Below are 22496 nucleotides of genomic sequence, written 5' to 3'. Positions count from 1 at the left end.
AAGACCATTCCAAGTTCCCCTATGGGATTTAAACTTAGTACTAACTTTCCTGATGGGTACACCTTTCGAACCTCTCCATTCTTGTTCGTTAAGATTTCTTACCCTTAAGACTGTTTTATTAACAGCACTCACATCTGCTAGAAGGGTGAGCGAATTAAAAGCTCTTTCTTGTAAACCCCCTCATACAATATTTCACAAAGACAAGGTTGTCCTACAAGTGAAGCCTAATTTCCTCCCAAAGGTAGTTTCTGAGTTCCATATCTCTCAGAAGATTACCCTGCCATCTTTCTATCCTCCTCCTCCTCACCCGGGGAAAGAGGAAGAGAGGTTACACAGGCTAGACCCTAGGAGGGCTTTAAGTTTTTACATTAGTAGACTGGCCAGGATAAGACAGGCAGACCAGCTATTTGTAGGTTACGCAGGTCACAAGCTGGGGTTACCTATAACTAAACAGACCATTTCCAGATGGATCATTCTAGCCATTCTGGAATGTTATAAACTGGCAGGGAAAGAGCCCCCTCAAAACCTTAGGGCTCATTCGACCAGAGGTATTGCAGCTTCATCGGCCCTCAAAAGAGGCGTGCCGGTTAAAGACATCTGTGCGGCCGCCACATGGTCGTCTGTCCATACCTTTTCACGTTTTTACAATCTGGATTCCTCCTCTAGTCAAGAGACTAGGTTTGGAAGGGCTGTACTACATTCTATTCATCAATAGAAGACAGCACTCCCACCTCCGAATATAGAATACTGCTATGGGAGCCTATCTAAGATGAGGAATACGTCGGAGGACACAATCCCTTCGAAGAACAAGTTACTTCTTACCTTGTAACGTTCTTTCGACGGGATGTTCCTCCGACGTATTCCTCATCGACCCTCCCATCCATCCCCGCAGTTCTACTTCCCTTGTTGCAGTTTACGCTCCTTCAGGGTGATTAGTCTAGTCCAGACAGTAATACTGTGGGCTTCAAAACGGAACTGAGCAACGGACGCTGCGCGCGGCCTTTATGGGCAGGATGACGTCGAGCGTCGATACGGCGGCTGTCGAGGGACATCGACTCGAGGGACGTCGACGCGCAGCGCCCTCTACTGAAAAAATTTTCCGAGGCCAGCAGAGCTGGAAGGATATATCTAAGATGAGGAATACGTCGGAGGAACATCCCGTCGAAAGAACGTTACAAGGTAAGAAGTAACTTGTTCATCTCCACCGACGGTTGGGTGCCGGATGCCCTGTCCCACGGGCACACTCTGGAGTTCCAAAAGAGGTGTCCCCATTTTCCACCAGTGGCCAGGAAGGAAAACCATGTTCAGCTGATTCTGGAGGTACGAGCAATGCTGAAGAAGGGTGCGATGGAACTCGTCACAAAGAGGCTCTCTGTATTTCCTCGTCCGAAAGAAGACCGGTGGCTGGCGGCCCATTCTAGACTGCCGCCTCCTCAACAAATTCATAAAATCCCAGCCGTTCCGGATGGTCACCCTTCAGCACGTGCTGGGACAACTGGAGTAAGGCGACTTCCTGTCGTCGCCAGACTTGGAGGATGCCCACTTCCACATCCCCATACACAAAGGACATCGAAAGTTTCTACGCTTCGTGGTACAAGGCCGGCACTACCAGTTCAAGGCATTGCCCTTCGGTTTGAAGTTGGTGCCATGGGTCTTCACAAAGTGCCTGGCACCAGTGGCGGCGCAGCTACGCCTGCAGGGGATCCACGTCTACCCCTATCTGGACGATTGGCTCATCCAAGCGAAGTGAAGAGAAATCGCCGTCGACCACACAGCGAGGACCGTCCACCTGCTGACGTAACTGGGGTTCTTGATAAACTTTGCAAAGTCCTGCTTGGTGCCATCGCAGGACGCCCTGTTCCTGGGAGCCAGGCTCAACACGGTGGCACGGCTGGCGTCCCCGTCGGAGGAGAGGATGAAGGCCATCCTGGGCAAGGTACAACGGCTGTTGATCACGGAGGTTGCCAGGTTGAGGTCCATCAAGACCGTGCTCGGCATGTCTTCCTGCATCTACCTCGTGTGACTGTGCAGGTTGTGGATGCGGCCGCTGCAGGAATTCCTCGACGCCTGTTGGGTACCAGTGACGGGAAGTTTTGAAGACAAGATCTCCCCCAACAAGACCTTCCGGCAGGCGATCTGGTGATGGGGCACCCGCGCGCATCTCGCGGCGGGCCTGGACTTCCAGATCCCAGCGTATCAGGAACAGTGACGACGGACGACTCTCTGGAGGGATGGGGCGTGCACACCGAAGATCTCCACGCAAGAGGCCTTTGGCTTCCGGAGGAGAAGTCTCTGCACATCAACATCCTTGAGCAACGGGCCGTGTTCTGGGTCCTCGGGTCCTTCCTCCCGTCCCTCAAGGGCAAAGTGGTACGGGTCTTCACCGACAACAGCACCACGATGTTATACATCCGGAAGCAGGGGGGGCACCAGATCCCCAGCTCTATCCAAGGAAGCGCAGGACCTGTGGCACTGGACTGCCGCCCAGGGGATGTTCCTGGTTCCCTTCCACCTGGCAGGAGTAAAGAACAATGTTGCCGACTACCTCAGCAGGGAGCTGCGCTCGTGCTACGAGTGGGAGCTCCGGCAGGATCAAGTGGATCTCCTATTCCGATGATGGGGCAACCCCAGATAGATCTATTTGTGACAGCGACGAACACGAAGTGCCGGAGGTTCGCCAGCAGGTTTCCCCAGCCAGGGAGCATGGGTGATCCATTCTCCTTACCCTGGGACGGCCTGTTCCTCTGTATTCCCACCGTTGCCATTGCTTCTGCGACTCATCAGTCAACTCAGACGGTCCCGTTGCAGGATGATCCTCGTCGCATGGGCGTGGCCGAGGCAGATATGGTTCACGGACCTTCTGGACATGTCATGCCCCCCTCCCCCAGTCAAGCTACCGACGGACGCAGATCTTCTCACCAGGGAAGGAGGCACGATCCTGCATCACGACCCAGGATCGCTGAACCTGCAGGCCTGGCTCCTGCAGCACTAGAGTTCGGAAGCTATGATATCCCGGCGGACTGCAAGGAGGTACTTGCCAAGGCCAGGGCGTCCTCGACTCAAGTGCTATGGACATAAATGGAAGAGCTTCACTGTCTGGTGCTGTGCACAGATCAACCCTCTACGGATTACGGCCCCTCAAGTGCTGCCGTACTTGCTGTCGCTGGCCAAGGCGGGGCTGGCGCATGCATCCATAAAAATTCATCTGGCGGCTATCTCCCGCTACACCAGAACACTGGGGCGGTCGTCGCTGTGGTCGCACCGTCTGGTGAAGGAGTTCATGAAAGGACTGTTCCGCTCGTTCCCGCCGGTGAAGGTTCCGGCCCCGGCGTGGGAGCTCAACGTGGTGCTGACAAGGCTCATGGGCCCTCCATTGGAGCCTTTACTTTCGTTGCTGCTGAAGTTCCTATCGTGAAAGACCGCGTTTCTTGTGGCCATCACCTCTGCACGACAAGTGGGAGAGATACAGGCCCTCTACTGTAAACCTCCATATCTGACATTCCACGAGACGAGGGTAGTGCTGAGGACGCACCCCTCCTTCATGCCCAAGGTGCCGTCGGACTTCCATCTCAACAAGCCCTTGGTGTTACCAGTTTTCTTCTCGTCGCCGGCTGAGAGAACTTTGAACTCGCTGTTCTACGTAGACCGCACAGTTTTCAGAAGACATCGCAGATGTTTGTGAACTTTGGCGCTGTGAACCAAGGGAAGGCCCTCTCCAAGGCTTTTTGCTTTTCTACCGCAAACTGAACCCTTGTCTGCAGTACAGCCCCCATGCTTGACTATTTTGTCAAAATGGCCCCGGTCGTCTTTTTTGCCATTTTCTGTTTGAGGGGTCTTTCTTGGGATTTACTCTGTGCGCTGAGACAGGTTTGAGCCCTTTGTTTGTCTTGCCTTTGGCGGGCTTCAGCCCTGAAGTCTGCCCCTAGCTCCAGTGTGTCTGGAAGAGGGTCTGAGGGTCGGTCCTGAAACTCCCCTGTCACTTGTCTCTGGGAATGCCTGAATACAACTAGTCATGATTGCCTTTGTGTTATTGACAGCCTAGGCTGTGCATCAATAGAAGAAACCTGCTTATAAGGCAAGCATTTTGGGACTAGAGGCAGTCGACCACTGGGAGAAACAACCAACAAAGAAACCGTGAACTAAGCATGCTGCAATCTCCTGGACCTTTGAATTGCCCAGTATAGCCCTGCTGCTGTGCTGACCTCCTTTTTCACCTCGACAGAGATGCTCCGGACGGAACTTCTTCTCCACTTGGGTTAGTGGGACCAACTTAACCCCGGGACGAACTCCACTGGACCTCCTTTCCTGACTGGCTGTGCTTCTTCGCTGCTGTGAGACCTCAATGCCAGGGGTCGAGTGTCCGCAGTAGAGTGCAACATCTATCGCATAACAAATCTGACCTGAAGCTCCAGAAGACTCCTTAGGACCATGCTGAAGCAGGGCCTCCAGGTCCAGAGTGCCCTTACCAGAGTGCCGGACCGAGGGAGCAAAGAGTCCAACCGGTGTCAAAGATCTGCATGGGTGCGGTTTGATGAGCGATGAAACTGCTAAGTGCCGCTCAACCGAAAAGAGCCCGATAATTGCCGACGACCTCCCAAGTGCTGCAGCAGGAGCCCTCCAGACATCATCCCTCTTGTCCCGACGACTGAGGCTCAGGGACCAGAGTCTGCACTGCTGCAGCAAGACAGAATCCAGCTGGACCACTCTTCAAACCAGAGGTACTGTTTAGGTTTGGGATAGTTACCTTATTGCTGTGCTCTGCTCAGTTTGTAATTGCATTGACTTACCTTTTCGAGTTGATTTTTAACTCTTCTCACAGCTTGTGACCCTAAAAGGGATTTTTCAAACAAACTTTCTAACTTTGTACACAACTTTGATTTAAAAAGTGCCTCAGATCCATAGACTGTCCCAAATTACTTTGGCTGTCCTGACTCCCTGAAGACTCTTCTAGTCCATTGACTTTGATACTGTTTGCCCCTCAACAGTGGTAGCTTGTTGTATACTGCTACTGCTGGGAAAGGCTTGCCTAGATTTCATTGGAAGATTTAGTTGTCCTAACATGCACTGAGAAACTGTCCACCCTTTTTCCTTCCCTAACCTTTACTTTCTACAAACCTCAGAATCTACAAACTTTATTAGTGTGATATATAATTGCCATATTCCTACATCCTGTCCCTTTCTTCCATACAACATGGGTGTCCCTCGCTAGGGACGGGAGACTGAACATTTTTCACCATAAAAAAATCTTGCCTTTAAATTTAGCGGGACGCGGTCCTGTGAGCATGCGCTCCCCTGCGACTGCCCACTGGCGCTACTCCTCAGTCCCCTTTTCTGCGTTGACTGGAAGAGACCGCTTTCACCAGCATTCCTGGGTTTGGCTTCGGCCTTGTAATTCCACGCGTTCTTCACTGGATACTGTCTTTTGTCTTCCGTTTTTTTGGTCTTAATCAGGTACTCGGTCCTCTGGCGCCATGCTCCTCCCCGGCGCATTTCAACATCAGCGGGCTTCGGCAGGTGTCCAGCTTGCAAGGGGCTCTTCCCTACATCCGACTCCCCACACTCTTTCCCTCCGCTGCCTTGGCCCGATCACGGCTGGGAGGGTTGTACCGCATATGACGCGCTTACACCGTGTGCTGTGAAGATCAGTTAGCTTGGTGGAGGGAGCTCTTCTAGAAGTCTCCTCCAGAGCACTTGAAGGACTTTGTTAGACACAAGTCAAGACCAAGGTAGGGCTGCTTTTTTCCCAAGGAAACGTCTGAGTGGGAGGGACAGTCCAGTTCAATTACCAGCACAGGTACCGAGGCTGCTTCAGCTAACGGCCGCCAGGCGGAGGCATCGTTGGATCCTTCCAGGGTCAGTGCTGAGACCGCAAGGTTCTTTTACCGGGTATCCTCACAAGGGGCTACACCCTTGTACTAGACAGATTTCAGAGGGGGCGCCTATCCGCAGCACTGCCGGGGACTCAACCGAGGGCAATACGCTTACCAGGCCCTGTCCTGAGGTCCAGGGTAGGCCTCGAGCTCCACCGCCAAGATTCCTGGAGGAGGCCTGGGCCCAGTGAGGCAAGCAGCATGACATTTGCACGTGGCATGCAGCCTGACAAAATGGCCGCCACGCCAGACAAGATGGCTGCTCCTCCGATACCACCCCTGGTGCGGATCAGGTGGGAGAACGAGTTTCAAGGTGGCACTGGTCTCTACCAGGTACGTGGCCTACAGCTTAACCTTCAATGTCGCTGGGCATATTTACCCCTCAACCAGCAAGGCAGAGTACGCACAGGCCCCAGAGGCCACCCACTACTCCATCAATACCACCTACCACTTCATTGGCCTGTGAGGACAGGTTTTTGAAAAATTCCTCATGCTCATGAGGTCTTCTCAGATGAGGTGTATCCTTCGGGATGTTATGCACATGCTCCCGCCTGTCCCACCTCTGCCTATAGTCATTCCTCTTATGGCTCCAGCGCAGCCCCTGCTGCCCACTCCGGGTCCGTTGATTCTGGCTTCCCTGCCTCCCATAGTTCAGGCGGTTCCACACCAGCCTCCGGCTCCGGCTCCCACACCAGTCTTCGGCGCCCAGCACTAATCCACCCGCAACTGACCAGCAGTACACCCTGGTGGAGGTGGACTCCAATGAGGAGGATGACCCCCAATACGCCACCCTCAGCCAAGGCCTTTCATGATCGGCTCTCAGGTTTCGCTGAGTACTTGGGGCTTCCACACCCGAGGTGGAACAACCAGAGGCGGGTGGTCCTGGCCGAGGTCCTCACTCTAGCCCCACGGCTAGAACGGGGATCCTGATGCAGAAGGACGTTGTCGCCTTGGCCAAAAAGGGATGGCTTAAACCCCGTTCGACCCAGCATGTCAATAGGCGCTTTGACGCGAAGTATAGACAACTGGAGGGGGATCTGCTTCTACTGTCGGTGCAACATAAGAAATTGTAATTATTTATGTACCTGTAACCTAAGATTTATTTCCTGTAAGCGCCCAGTTGCTTAACGGCCCGGTGCGCTCTTTAAATAAACAATACAATACAATACCCTCAACCACACTCTTCGGTGATTGCTGCAGCGTCCCTCTACTCCAAGCCCCAGTCGTCCTCGGCCACCTCGTCTTCAGCGCTTCTAAGCAAGGAGGAGAATATCTTGGAGGCTTATGGTAGGAAGGTTTATTCCAATGCCTCACTGCACCTGCGTCAATCCAATGCAGATGCCATGCTGGCAGCCATTAACCAGAGGCTTTGGTGCCAAATAACTGATTTCCTTCCAGAACTCCAGTGCAGAGTCAGGCACGTTTCAAGGCTGGCTGGTAGAAGCTAAAATGGTGGCCCAGGACATCATGGAGTCCACCATGGCGCACATTTACACCTCAGGACATGTCATCTGCATCGCTTCAGACATGAGGACTGCCTGGCTACGGGCTTCAAGTTTAACCTGGACGTCCAGGAACACATATTGGACCTTCCATTCGAGGGTAACAACCTTTCATTCGATCACTGGGAGCTGTTCTTATCTTGCTCCTCATCAAACTGCAAAGTCTTTATCCTCCTGAAGGACACACCAAAGGCCTACACCCAGTCACATCAACGCTCTGACAAGGGGCGTGCCCTTGACGGGTTCCGGGGCTTCCAGGAACGGAGGTCAAGACAGCCTGGCCGTTCTCAGTCGGCACCAGCGCAAACAGCAGAAATGGGGGTAGCAAGGCATACTTTCAGTCCCCCTCCTCTGCCCCAGCCTCAGAGGGAAAGAAGGAATGACGCGCCCCTTCGGATCCACGTGTCACCGGTGGGGGGCAGGCTTGCCCTTCACGCAGAGTCATGGCATAAAAGGTTCTCGGACCCTTGGATCCTATCCGTAGTGTCCACGGGTTTGTCTACCGATTCCTCCCTCTCCTCCCCTCCTACAGATTGGGACAAGAACTTTGTTGGCAGAAATTCGTTCGCTCGTCGAGATACAGGCAGTGGAATAAGTTTGTCTCCCAGCGAGGCTTGGGCTACTACTCCACGATTTTCGCCATAGAAAAGAACCACAAGGCTGGTCTGAGAGTTGTTGGACCTTTCCATCCCGAACCTCTCCCTCTTCACAAATTCAAGATTATGCCAGCGCCGATTGCGGAGACATTCTGCAGGGAAGACTGGATGTGCTCCCTGATCTGAAGGATGTGTATCTACACGTCCCAATTCGGCAGCTGCATCAGTCCTTTCTACGGTTCAGGATTGTGGGCTTCACTTCCAATGTAAGGTTCTACCCTTTGGCCTCAACTCGCCCCCAGGGTTTTTACAAGACTGATGAATGCAGTTACTGTCTCCCTTTACCTGGACGACTGGCTCATCGGGGCGAGATCCCTGGAGGTGGTTCTCCAAACTTCCTCTGCCCTTATGAACACACTCCACGAACTGGGATTTTCCATCAATCTCAAGTCTCAGCTACAGCCTACACAGGGCCTTACTTTTCTGTGCCTCATCTGGGACACAAGCTTGGAGAGAGTTTTCCCCCCTCTGAGAGCAAGATCACAGCCATCAAGAGGGCCACAGGTCATTTTCTCAGCAGAGAGGTGACCTCAGCCTGGTGGTTTCAGTATCTATTGGGCATCATGGCGGCTTTCCTCTTGGCAGTACCTCACACAAGGCTTAAGATGAGGAGATTGCAGCTGCACTTCGCAGCCTCATAGAATAAGGAGCAGGGCTCCCAAGCTGAGCTTGTCCGCATTCCTCCCTTTCTCCACCAGGACCTCGTCTGGTGGTCCACAGACTGCAACCTGCAGACAGGCCATTCCAGCAAGCAGCACCGCAAGTCACCACATATTCCTCCCTGAAAGGATGGGGTGCTATGCTGGAGAATCATAGTGTCCATGGAGTCGGGTACCTCCAGGAGCAGGAGTCGCATAACAATCTGCTGGACCTGAAAGCTATCTGGCTCGCTCTCAAAGCCTTTCTGCCACTCATCGGGGGCAAGACGAGCCTCATTCAAACTAACAATTCCACCAGTACATATTACATCAACAGTGGGCCTCAGGCCCTCCAACCCCCTCTTTGCAACCTATCTGTCAGCATGTGGGAGTGGACCCTGGAGAACAATATCTACTTGAGTGCAATCCACCTCCCGGGGGAGTCCAACCTAGAGGCAGACAGGTTCAGCAGACTGCTAGCGGACAATTACGAATCGCAATTGAACGATCAGGTGCTGCTGGGGATCGTCAGCAGATGGGGACACCCCCAGGTGGGTCTTTTTGCCACCTGGTACAACAAGATGCGCCCTCAATACGCGTCCTGGCAGGGCCAGGACCCCGGCTCCCTGGGCAATGCCTTCAGATGCATATGCATTTCCTCCCACTCCCCTGGTTCACAGGGTGATCTGCAAGATAAGTGAATCATGTCATCTCAGTATCATTCTGATGGCTCCATGGTGGCCGGCGACACCATGGTTCTCAGAGCTGCTCAGCCTCTCGGACAAGCCTCCCATTCACCTGCCATTGGGCCCAGCTCCCCTTCTATCTCAGCAGGGTCGTCCACCCCGCCCCACAGCAGTTGGCCCTTGCAGCGTGGTTCCCGAGCAGGTCACACTAAAGCATCTAGGGCTGTTACAGGCTAACCTAGACATTCAGGGCGCTAGGATTGATGCTACTAGGAGCCAGTAAAAAAGCAAATGGACTAGGTTTTGCCACTGGGTGGAATCAAAGGAGATTGACCCGCTTACTTGCATGTTGGACGATGTGCTATCCTTCTCTGCACACTTTGCACACCCCGGAGTGCAAATACACATGCCGTACCTACCTGGCGGCCATAGGAGCCTACCCGAACTCGGAGGAGGTTGTTTTCTCTTCCTCCTACCTGGTGGTTGAGCGACATCTGGTGGGCCTCAACAGGCTCTACCCGGCTATCAAGAAACCACACCCAGGTTGTGACCGCAACATAGTGTTGGGCGCCCTGGCGCACAAACCTTACGAACAAATGGCGTCCGCGGACATTAGGCTGGCCACTATTAAAACTGCTCTTAGTGGGTCTTGCGTCCGCATGTAGAGTTGGTGAAATTCAGGCACTGGTGCCGTCAGAAACGTACACTACTTTTTCACAGAGATAAGGTGGTCCTCAGAACGCATCCCACGTTCTTGCCTAAAGAGGTATCCTTCCATCTAAATGAGGAGATAGTGTTACCTGCTTTATTTGCTGATCCTAAAGATGCTCAAAGGGTCTTGCACTGTCTTGATGTCAGGTGCGCTCTGTAATTCTATTTGGACAGGACCAAGAGCTTCTGCAGGTCACTCTGTCACCGTCACGGACAGGGGGGGGGGTTAAGGTCTCTATAGTAAGGTGGATGGTTTTCGGCCATCAAGGAGGCCTATGAGGCGCAGCGTGAGCCACTTCAGTGAACATGCATGGCCACGCTGTTAGAGCCAATGCCACAGCAGTTGCTTTCCAGAGCACGTTCGATGGCAGGTCATCAGCAGGGCGGCCATGTGGGCCACTCCTTCGGCCTTCTGCAAACACTACTGTTTGGATGCTGGCTCCAGGTCAGACGCAGCATTTGGCCAGGCAGTATTAAGGTACTTGTTTTCTTAAGGAGGGTCACCTCTCCACCTTGGGGCTACTTTCAGTTGTAATCACCCATGCAGTATGGAGGAAAGGGGATGTGATGTAGGAGTAATTATAAGTTACTCACCGTAGTGACTAACGTACTCCTAGTCCATAGTCCCCTTTCCTGCATACGTCCCACCATCCTCCCCCTTCATAAAACTGGTGTTATTAGACACTGGTAATATTGTTGACAAGTCAATGGGGACGGAGGAGTGGCGCCGGTGGGTGGAGTCAGGGGAGCACATGCTCCCATGGCTGTGCCCCTGCGAGCCTCTAAATTTAAAGGAGCAGGGTTTTTCTGGTAAAAAAGGTATCCGTCTCCTGTCGCTAGCGAGGGACTCACATGCAGTATGGAGGAAAGGGGATTATGGACTAGGAGTACATTCTGGCACTACGGTGAGTGACTTATAATTTACTGTCCTTTGTCACCTCAGGGTGTAGGAAGTATGTAAGAAGCGTATCCAAAGATTATCCACTAACTTGTTTTGTTTCTGAAAAGTAATTTTAATGTATATTTACATTGTTACATGAATTGCCCTTTTAAAGAATGCTTATTTAAAAATTAAATAATTATTTGTAACAGAAAGCTTAATTGTTAGTGTTACTTGGCTCCTTGTAGTTATGGATTTCATTTGTATAGCTCACATTTACCTCTCTTGAGATAGGCCTGGCTGCTCAGTCACACTAACAACTTGTGTAGTACAGACCTATACCAAAGGGTGGGTTACCTAATATCCAGCAGATAAGTGTTAAGTTTGACTGCACCAATTCTTACCGAACACCTAGCATATGTTGGTCACCTGGAGTCTTCAGAAAATCCGGACTGGATCTAGTGTCGAACACTTCCAGTATGGCAATGCAAGGGTTACAAACAGCAGAATAGTGGTGCACATCTCCTTGAGCAGATCGACAGACATTCTACCTCAAAGTTACTGGAACCAGGCAGCAAGAGACGGTTAGGGGTGGAACTTAAATACCCTTGTGAAAGGGATATGGCCAGTCCGCCAATGGTAAAAAGGAGTTGGGGCAGCGGTCCAGATCACCAACCATACTGGATGATCACTGGAACTACCACTCCCCCAAAGCCACCCCATAGGAAGTGAGGGGGTTTATTTAGGGACCTACACTAGCTAAACCATTTGGGGCCAATATGGAGGCTACCATGATGGGCTCACAAAGACACCACGTGGTCGGAACAATTTTTTTAAGGCCACCTTGTCGTCATCTAGTCAAAGGGAAGACTTCTAAAACAAAGTGGCTGAGAGCAGGTTTTGAAAACCCCAATGGCTACCAAAAAGGTTCATTGGGCTACCAATGCAAGAAAAATGACTTCTACCCTTGGTGAAGCCCAAATTAACCCACAGATAACACCAACCTACTCTGTAAAACAACTTACCTTGACAGTGTCACTAATACCCTTGTGAAAGGGGTATAACCTCTTGTCTGTCCCTCGGACTCACAAAGTGCGTGCGGGCGGCTCCAGCTTCCCATCAGTTGACCCCACCCTTTGGAATGCGCTCCCTCCCCACCTCAGAGCCAGTGAATCCCACACTGTCTTCCGTAAAGCCATCAAGACCAACCTCTTGGTTTGATATGTTAAAACCTGCAATATACTGTAACTTGTAACCACCTAAATGTAATTAAGTTCTTTCTAGGGCGGGTTCTTTGTAACCCTTAAGTAAGCCTCCTTAAGCTCTGATTCAGCGCCTCGATGTCTACAGGCTGTTTGTGCGCCCTACAAATATAAATAAATGCAGAAATGGGGTGCGGGTACTAGGCACAATGGCAGGGGGACTTCAGCAGGCTCTCTGGCCACAAAGTGATGGAGCAAAAAAGGACCGTGTTTAAAAGCAAAGTTGAAGGGCCCAAAAAGTAGCATTATAATCCCCAAAAATAGGTATTGTGGCTTAAGTAATTGTGGAAAGGGCCTGTAGTCACAGCGATTATGGAGTGTGGGAAACACATTTACCCACCAGTTACTCTCCCTCATCTGGCTAGGATCTAAATGTGGTCCTTCAAAGATTAATGGGACTGCCTTAACGGCCAATTCATAAAGCTCATTTAAAAGAACAAGGCATCCTTCCAGGTTGCAATTAACTGTCGGAAAAATAAGCCGTCACTGAACCCTTCACCATACAAAAGCATAGTGTTTTTGCGTAGTTCACCAAAGTACTTCTCCCGATCCATTTAAATCTATTGAATTGCTGCCTTCATTCCCCACCCCTCAGTATAGGGCAGGGGGGGGGAGCGCAATTCACACTATATATTCGGTGAGATGCAATGTTCTATGTTAGTAGAACCAAAGAGCGGTGTAAAACAAGCCGGCTATTTCCTTTGCAAGAAGATGGAGTGGTGATTGTCGATTCAAGGCATGTGAATTTAAGCAGACCCACAAGCCCCAGAAGATATACATTATTTACCCAGTAGTAGCCTGTATCTGCTTAAACTTGCATGCACCCACCCAGTGTCCTTCACATGGAATATGAGTCTTAGTTAAAAAAAATAACAAATACTTGCACAGTACAGTTGCATACATGCTGTGTCAGAAAAACGACAATCGAGGAATGTTGACATTTGAAGGATCAGCACTTAGGTCAGGGATAATGGCCTCCTGTTGATGCCCCTTTTCGAGATTAAAGCAACAAGATGCAATGCTCTGAGGCTTCCACTAGATGTCAGCCTATACAAAGAGTGTAACTCTAATCCGATACAAGCCTCAAAGATGATTACTGGGTAAGTAGTTTTAGTTTAGTGTGTTGGCTTTTTTCCCCACTTTTTAGTGTTCAGTGATTCCTTATGTGTGCATATGTAATGTTTTTGAATCCAGTGAGGATGAAGAACTGGATATACAAGTAATTCACTATGGCTTTTCTGTCTTGTAGAATTGATCAAATGTATTTCGTAATCTAATATGCCTTACTAGCTATGGTTGATGTGTATTTCACTGCGCTCTCTGATCTTTTTTGTAGGACAGTGGCGATTACCCACTTACCATTGCTGGACCTCAGTGGAAGAAATTTAAGTCCAGTTTTTGTGAGTTCATTGGAGTGTTGGTGCGACAGTGTCAATACAGTATCATATACGATGAATATATGATGGATACAGTCATATCGCTGCTTACTGGATTGTCCGACTCCCAAGTTAGAGCATTTCGACATACAAGCACACTAGCAGGTCAGTAGCTATACCTTCCAATTTGGTGTGACCTTTATCAAGCGTGATTTTGCAAAACTGTGCTTTTTGATTAGGTCAAAGTAACTTCTCAGTGGATTTTCCATTCAATATTTGTAGTTTTCTGGGTCTCATGGAACGATTTTTAACTAAATGTGTCATAGCCTGCAGTCTAGTGTTTAGTCCATAGTATAACGAATCTACTGATACAATGGGTGTCTACGAAGGTGTTCCTGTCATCCTATCCTTATCCTATGGTTACCCATAATTCTCTACTTTCCGTGCTGAGTTTTTGCCCCTTCATTGGTTCGGGCTCTGAGTGGAAGTGCAGATGGAGATGCTGAGAGAAAGCAACCTTCAGCAACATCGCTACAATCTCAAGATAGTCAATAGGGACAGGTTGTATAGAGAATGACGTAAGTTCATTCTGCAGGACCCAGCACAGGATTTAACATAAGTGCAACATGAAATTCCTGTGGCTTGACACCCAGAGGTGTGCAACTATTGTTTGCCTGCTGAGATTTGTAAAGCCAGCCAAAGGTTTGGACAATAATATTGCATTACCAATGTAATGGAGGCTGCCGGAGTTGGGTAAGATTTTCATCAATGATTGATCTTCCTGATCTCTGTCAACCCCAGAACTTTTTGCTTGGACTTGCTAATTATTTTGCCTTGTCCCTAGTTGAATGGGAATCTTTTTCCCCTATGACCCAGTCTTTCTCTTTTTATTGGTGGCCTGTTTGTTCCGTCATAGTGTATGATTGAAGTTATAGTTTCCTAGATGTTTGGACTGACTGTAATATACTATGGCAGCATGCAGCATTTTAAATGTAGTGGCTTTCCTTTAATTCTTTTATTTTATTTCTTGGGTGAACTACTGCTCCCAAGAAGTAAAGTGAGGTTCTCATCCCTTTAACATTGATTTAGTGAGCCAACACACCCCAGCTTATGTGGAGTGCTGGGTGGATACAATGTGTCATATTTCTTACTTACCTGGTAACATTTGTGTTACAATTACAAATTTGCCTGAATGGCTGTAATAAGTGGTTTAACCTTAGTGACTTTTTAGTCTTATTACTTGCAGGCTGTTATGTCCGCCTCTGTAATGCACCGAAGGGCTACCATTCTGCTAGAATGGTAGGCTCATTCTTGTTTCACCATTTCTCACTTGCGTGTTGTTTGAGGTTTTCCCCTACCATTCTAGGCAGGAACGACCTCTGTGGAATTTCTCTCTTCAGCGGGTATCCTTTGTATTTCACGCCTTGGCGCCAGAGTGTCTGAGGAAGTGAGAGGAGTCCAAAACTCTGCAGCTCTTTCTTTCACATTGCCTGAAAGGAACCAAGTCCCAATGCAGGGGAGGGCGGGCTGGCTGTCCTGATTGGACAACCAGGCCGCCCCTTTCCGTAAACTGCAGGGAGAGTTTGCAGAAATTGTGCTGTAATTTGTTAAATACTCTAAACCTGGAAGCTGCTGACAAGTCGACCACTGGAGCTGGATTCGAAGAGGAAGATGAAAAGAAGTCTGTAGCAATTTCTACCGATCAGCGAGCCTGCTGTGTAACGTGAGGCTGATGCAACCCTTCCTTCCAATCGACCTGGGGGCCCGGAATGCGACTCCGACTCAGAGGCTGGCAAGATCCACTAGTGTCAAGAACACCTGCATTTTGAGGCATCCCACGACATGCTGTGACCTTGCTGGACTTCAATCTGGCAATACCCTGGGACCTTGAGCCTGAATGTGGTGCATGGAGTTCCAAAGTCTGAACCTTGCTGGAACTTTGGTGGACTACTGCTGGATCTCCAGAGAGAAGATTTGAATCCTTGAAGCCCCTTCACCAGAGTCCAGGACCAGATTAGCGAAGAGAATCCGACCAGCGATATTCGTTCATCTGGCTGCTGTAAAATGACACCAAATCCACAGAACCCTGATAATCTGTGAAGAAAACATTGCTGGAAGCCTCCTCTGACAACTCCTGCTGCAAGTTCCCGTCCAGTTCTTTAGTCACCAGGCCAAGAAACCAGGGACCGGGTCCTCTGCTGCTGCATGTTAGGCTGAATCCTGTGCAGTGCCCTTAGGGACCACTACACACAATTAAGACCACAGGTGGCAGTACAAGTTTTACCTTTGGTACAAGCCTGTACTACTATGTTACAGTGGTAGCAGTTGCGGAGTAGCCAGGCTTATTTCAAGAGTATGAGTAGTAGCAGAGATTACTCAAAGGGACCACAATTACTGTGACTCAAGTAAACACTGACTCAAGGTTTCAGGTAAAAAAATGGAAGTACATTTATTTTTAAACCATTTGTTATCAACACGACACTTCTATTAAAAAACCACACGTAAAATACACTACAAGTAACCAATTCACTTTGTACGGTATAACTTCAAGGTAAGTACCCTCTGTTTTATCAGGCCGGTGTTGTGAAACAAGATGTTACCGGGAATACACTTGCGATCACTTTTTGACAGTAATCACAGTTCGGTCTTACTAAAGAAACGCGTATCCGCAGCAAGAAATGTTACCAAGGCAAAAACACACTTAGCACCTGAGCTACCCAGAGAGAGTTGGGGGCAAAAATCATAGGCAATACTTTTGTCAAGTCTGACAGGACCAGAGAACACTTAGACAGAAATTCAAGAGTCAATAGCCAGGAGCCAGTGTCAAGTGGAACCGGGTTCCTGTTGAGGATCACACAGTCGGATAGTTCACGATTCAACGTAGCCAGGAGTACTTGGATAATGTCAACAGAGGAAGCAAAAGTTATAAGAAGGAGGGAAGACGAAGGGAGCCTTGGAGGCGAAGAAAAGGGATTCACCCTAATTCCTCGAGCAGAACACAGCACCTTATTCAATGAAGAGGCTGGTGCCACGGCAGTTTTTCCTGGTAGCTTCCTGTAGATCCACGGTTCCTGGAGCTTTGATTCGAAGGACGTCTGGAGGGGTCTGCACCACACAGGGCTGAAGCCGGCAGCAGCGACGGTGAATAAAAGGAGCGCTCCTTAAAAACAGGAGAGGCTCTTCAGATGGCTATCTGAACCACTACAGCAGGGTGTAGCGATTTCGACCACAAAGAGGATCCTCTGGCTGTAGAAGATGAGCTGGTTATCCTCACCAAGCTCAAGGGAAGAAGGCTCCTGACTGGATCTTCTCTGGTCGTCTAAGGGTAGATGGCTCAGGACTGCAGCGGGGCTTCACCGGGACAGGATAGTTTCAGCAGTCGACTTCTTCTCCGCTTCTCTTCGGTTCCTTGTAGTTCCAGTGGCGACTGACTTCTAGCCCAAGAGACCTGCCTTTTATGCGAAAATCCCCCATTCACACAGCCTGGCTGTTGATCACGCAGCAGGGGGGGTTGTCCGGCCCGGACAACCACCTCAGCCAATCATGTCAAAGTGCGACTCAGGTTTCCTAGGATACCATGTGCAGGGGGTGACTACACCCCTCCCTCACATTCAGCCCACCTAGTCACACAGGCGCCTAGAGGAGGGCTTCTTGACAGAAGCCCGCCAAAAGACCGTGAACAAAGGAGGCAAACCTGGTTTGCCACGCAAAGTAAAACACAAGAAGGACTTTAACAAAAAGAAATTGCAATAAACCCGACCGGAGCCAAGTATTTGGTCAAGCGGGTTTAAGTTTGAGGCTAATATAATATCCTAAAACAATACCACGTTTGTATAGTATAATTGCGGTAGAAAAGTTAGGGTAGATACTGCTGCCCCCAGCCAAGTCTAAATGTTAAAAGAGCAAAACAATGCTCTATGAGGTACAGATAAAGAGGGCTAAGGATTAACCCTTTCCAGTACTCCATGTAAGATGGGGTGTACTGGATCTGTGGTTAAATGACTAAAGTTAATGGCAACTTTACCCTGGGGGTCAGTAGTCGGCCTCAGAAATGGAGTCGGTGGGTAGTCTAATAGACAACCCTGTGTCACTGCACTGAAGGTGCTGTGTAACACACAAAAGAAGGGGGGCTACTGAAGTGGTGTACTCCAGAGTCCACAATCACAAAAACAGATGAAATACACATGGCAAAACACAATTAAGAGTGGGAAAAAGGGGTACACTCTTACTAAGTGGAAAAACAAACACCAGAAATCCAGCAAAGCTGCTGGGGGACTCATTAGCTAAGGGAAATTAGCCATAGAATGAGAATTCTCCCTAACACTGCATCCTGAAGGGATCCACTCCAATGCTCTTCGTTTCTCCTAAGGTACTGTGTTTGTTTGGGTAATAACAAACCTTAAGTCTCGTGTGAGTCCTGTGAAGCTGAGGGGGCGATTTGTGTGGTTGGGAATTTGCCCATACCCCTTGCCCAGGCCTACTGCTGGAATGCATATAGGGAGACTTCTCTGAAGTCCCTGAACACTTTTAACAAATGCAAGGGTGTGCCTAATTGTAAGGTTGTCCCTAATTACGCTCTCACCTGAATAAATACACCCCTCTAGGAAAATGAGGCCAAGTGTTTGTCTTGTAAGTATAAAAAGTTTAATCTTACAAAAATGAGGATGGTAGCAAAGGACTCTGCCTGATCGGTCGTCTCCTGTCCCTCTACCGTTCCTTCTCCTGCCACAGTGGTATCAGGCAGGAGTTTATATAGGCTGGTCTTTCTGTAGTAGTGTCACTGGATATGGGCTATGGCTTCATCCCAATCCAGTCTTCCATGCAAGGGGTGCTCCAAAGCCTTCCTTTCTTCATTGTCCGCGGTTTCTGTCAGAACATGCTGTGCTACATTTTGCTACCTTACGTAAAAACACACTGCAGCGCTGCAGACTTTTACACACCTTCAGGTCTAGCCCCAGGGAAAAACTAAAAGTTTTTAGAGCTCATTTTCATTCATTCTGTCCATATTTCACTTCTCCCGCTAATGTTATCTGGGACCTGTGATCTCATTCACACCTTATGTCCCCTTCTGCAGTTCGGTGTATGGATCATACAAATCCTATTTTCAACTTGCATGGACTCTTGACGGATAGACGTCTGGTGAGTCTAGTGCTTGGCTCTAGTGACATCCCTCCACAGAAGCCTGTAGTCCATTTTTAGCACAAGCTACATTCTTTCCGGAAAGGGAAGGGGGGAGTGTGCATTTAACATAATTTTTACAAATGCATAGTATCTGACATTTACAAATCTATTCAGCTAATGGTCAATTGCGCCTTATATTTAACAATATCTGCCTTCTTCAGTGCCTGCCCATGTCTGTCTGCCTGAGAGCCTTCCCACTGCCCCATCTCCCCCCTAGATAGCGCCCAAAAGTGGTCTTGGCTAATTCTAAAGTGCTTGAGGGTGTGGTAGGACCCTGGTTCCTTCCAAACACTAACCCTGACGCTAATACTTGTTACAGAAGATATCCTTTGGAAATCTGACTTTCCTGCAACTGAACCATATCCTGACTTGCCTACAGCTTGCACCTAGACCACTAGGGTCCCTCTTCTTCCTCTGCAAAACTCATGCTATAGACAAGGGAAGGACTTTGATGATAAGGATTTTATCAGGAAATTGTAACCAGTATACAAGTACTTGTAACAATTGGTAGTGCAAGCCACTACTAGTTAGAGCGGAACTGTCATTACTGTAATTTTCCTGTAACAATAGTGGGTGCAAGCCACTAGTGTTTTAGCAGTCACTTGTAAAAGAAATAAGTATTAGTAGTATTCTAATATTCGTAACTGAATAAGTATAAAAGCTTACCAAAAGGGGTTACCTACCTGGAATAACAGATTGCCATTCTTAACATGTACCATTGGGTTTTGCTTTCCCTCTCTGCTTTATACAGAGCTAAAAAAAAGAAAAAAGTTGAGTTAATACTTGTCTTTGAGTTGCTTGTAGCCCCTCTTAAAAGTGTATAGTCCTTACTCGCCTTGAATAGCTGCTGCTCTTCTAAACTTGTAACCCTGGTTCGTCCTTCCCTGAATTGATTTGATGCTATCCTGAAATAGTTTCCTAAAGTTCTTACTTGCCTTAGAAAATGTATTCTCCAGTTCTTAAAGGTATACAGGGTATTACTGGTTTGTTAGGTAACGGATAGTTATGCACCAATAGGTCAATTGCTTACCTTGAAATACATTGTGTCTTAATGTGTAGTTGGGGTTTGCTTTCCCTGAATTGCTTAGTGCATCCTAAAATAGATTTAGTGTGTTCATACTTAATATTGAGTAGCTTGAGGCCATTCAAGAAAGTACGAGTTATTTTACTAGCTCCGAATGATGTTCTAGAAAGTAATGATGCAAAGTAATGTATACTTGTAACAGGGTTGGTTTATTACGGGATTTGTGGAACCGAGTCACTGCATGACCAGGATTACTACCCTTGAAATACTGGTGGTATTCCAAAAATATATATAACCTGGTTTTGCTCCCCAAGAATAACTGACTGCCATTCTGAATGTGTTAGAGGTTTGACTCACCTAGAACTGCTGGATGCTTTTCTTAATAAGATTGTACTTTGGTGGGTAGAACATAAGTACTGAGTTGGTTTTTGTAATTGTGTTTATGTTATAGTACTTACTTACCCAAGAGTTATATTGGCCTACTTGTATTTAAATACATTTTTTATCCTGGCGAGAGCGAGACCTTTTTCCCACTTTCATGCATTTTTGTTTAAATTGAACTCTGTGGTTCTTTTGATTGTGGAGTCTGACAAACTCCATAGGCAGCATCTTTACATTGTGACACACACCACCTTCAGTGCAGTGGCACAGGGAAGTCTCTCAGATTTCCCAAAGGTGTAAATACCTTCTCTTGGTGAAACTACTGTTTCCAGGCGAAGTGAAGTGAAATTGACTTTACTTGCATTTTATAACTTTCTAGACCCGCACACACTATCTTACAATGGGGCGCCGGAGGGGTTACTTGGTATCCCCTTTGTCTAGTTTCTCATGTAACATACCCATTCCACAATTAATGGCTGGTGGCAGTGGTGTTAGGATGGAGCCTAGTGCTTTTCTTCATTCCCAAACTCTTTAGAATTAGGCACGACTTCTGTTAACTGGTTTCTAAGCACTACAAGAGTCTAGGGGGAGGAGAGTCACTAAATAAAGATAGTTAGGATTTAAATATAAGGTGCAAATAACTATGTAGATAAATATATTTGTAGTTAGCTTTGCTCAAAGCATACAGTGAATGCAGCTTATGCTACAAAATGGACTACAGACACTGCCTGGTGTCTGGCAAGGCTGGAAGAGCGCACAAGGTAACTTGGCAGCTGTTCCCTATCCATCAGAAGCCTATGGAGACTAAAAAAATCAATGCAGGACATAGAGTACTATGGGAAAACACGTTTTTTTGGAGAATTACTGGACCAGATGAAATATAAGAATATTGAGTGTAGTTTTGAGAGTATGGCGTGAAGGTGTTTTTGTACAAATATTTAACTTAGAAAATTATGCTAAACAAGAGCAACATTTCTGATGCTTGTTAATCTGCTTAGAATCACATGCTGTGCATATGGTCCGACATCCAGTGGTAACCACAGAGTATTGCATCTTGTCTTTCGGGGATCAAAAGGGGACGTCGGCATAGGCGTGTGTAGTACCCAAAATCCCTCACGCGCTGAGATCCCTCAAATTGTTTTTTTCCGCCCAGATAACTGATCGCCCTATAGCGGCGCTCTTACTAGAGACATTGTGTCTTACCAAATTGTCGGTTTATTCCCCGTTAAGTCACTTCGCGAATAAGAACATCTTCGAAGACTACGGGGTAATCAACGGCAGTGGATTCCGGCACCTAAGATCCGGTGGCCGGATTTTCCATGTGGTCGGGACTTCTGGCCGACCTATACAGTAGGGAGAGTGGGGTCGGGGTGGCCATATTGTTTAGTATGTCTTTCCTCCTTTCCCTTCTTTTCCCTGTCCATCTGGTCATCCTTCCCTTTTGCTGTGGAAAGGACTCCTTTTAGATTCTGCCCTAAGTGTAGGGTTAGATATCCTTGGAAGGATGAACACAGGACGTGTAACGCCTGTCTCCCCCTAGAGCACGACGAGAAGCGGTGGGCGGCGTGCACACTCCTTCGGCCCAAGACCCTTAAGGAAAGCCATGTAAAGCGGTGGGCGGCGTACAGTATGTCACGTGTGGAGACTCCCCCCCCCCCCCCCCCCCTCCCCCCAAAACCCCCCCCGCCACGCCAGCTGAAAGTGATGGGGGTTCTTCGGATGACCAAACGTCCAATGCGGATGTTATAGATCTTGAGGCAGCCGCTTCTAGGCCTGCTTCGCCCATCCCCGACCCTTCCAGGCTCAAACTCTGGTCTTGCTCCTGGGACTACACCCAGCGACAGGGGTGTACAAGCGCATCACACTAAGCACACTACCCCTAAGCCAATTCCGACGCCTTCGTCGAAAAAGGTGAAAGCGCCAACGGGGGCCGCCAATAACTTCGCCGGTTCCCTCGGTTCGTTCAGATCCAAAGCCTTCCCTGCATCTGCAGCAGTGTATTGTGCCTGGGCAATCGAAACAAACCAAGGGCGCTACCCCAAAACCTACACGTATCGAAGTTCGGGAGCCCGACTCTTCGATTTCCAAGGCCTCAGTAGGCCTGAAAACTACGGCTAGGCCTCTACCCGGAAAACCGACCGCTAGGCCCCCTAGTGGCACGGACGGTATTTCTTCTGCCGACAAATCATCGGAGCCTTTGTCTCATGACGATTCAGCGACTATCCAAAGTAGCATCGGAAGAATCGCAGCGGCGGTGGGCCTTACTCTTGTTCCGCCTAAGGTTATGGGCCAATCTGCGGAAAAGATTTCGGTGGATTGGGCTACCGAT

At 48.7% G+C, this 22496-nt stretch overlaps 1 protein-coding gene across 6 annotated transcripts in view; it reads left to right on the top strand.

Moving 5' to 3' along the window:
* STAG2 (STAG2 cohesin complex component) overlaps window positions 1-22496 on the top strand; it is a 2060662-nt gene that overhangs the window by 560057 nt on the left and 1478109 nt on the right. For all 6 annotated transcript variants that reach the window (XM_069612659.1, XM_069612661.1, XM_069612663.1 and 3 more), the window contains exon 9: window positions 13542-13746. In XM_069612659.1, coding sequence (XP_069468760.1) covers window positions 13542-13746 — 205 coding nt within the window. The remainder of the gene's footprint in view (window positions 1-13541; window positions 13747-22496) is intronic.

The sequence above is a fragment of the Ambystoma mexicanum genome, chromosome 5p, assembly GCF_040938575.1.
Source record: "Ambystoma mexicanum isolate Mex_15411 chromosome 5p, UKY_AmexF1_1, whole genome shotgun sequence".
Classification (NCBI taxonomy): Eukaryota; Metazoa; Chordata; class Amphibia; order Caudata; family Ambystomatidae; genus Ambystoma; species Ambystoma mexicanum.
Note: the sequence above shows the minus strand (reverse complement) of the source record. Positions and strands in the feature narration are given on the sequence as shown.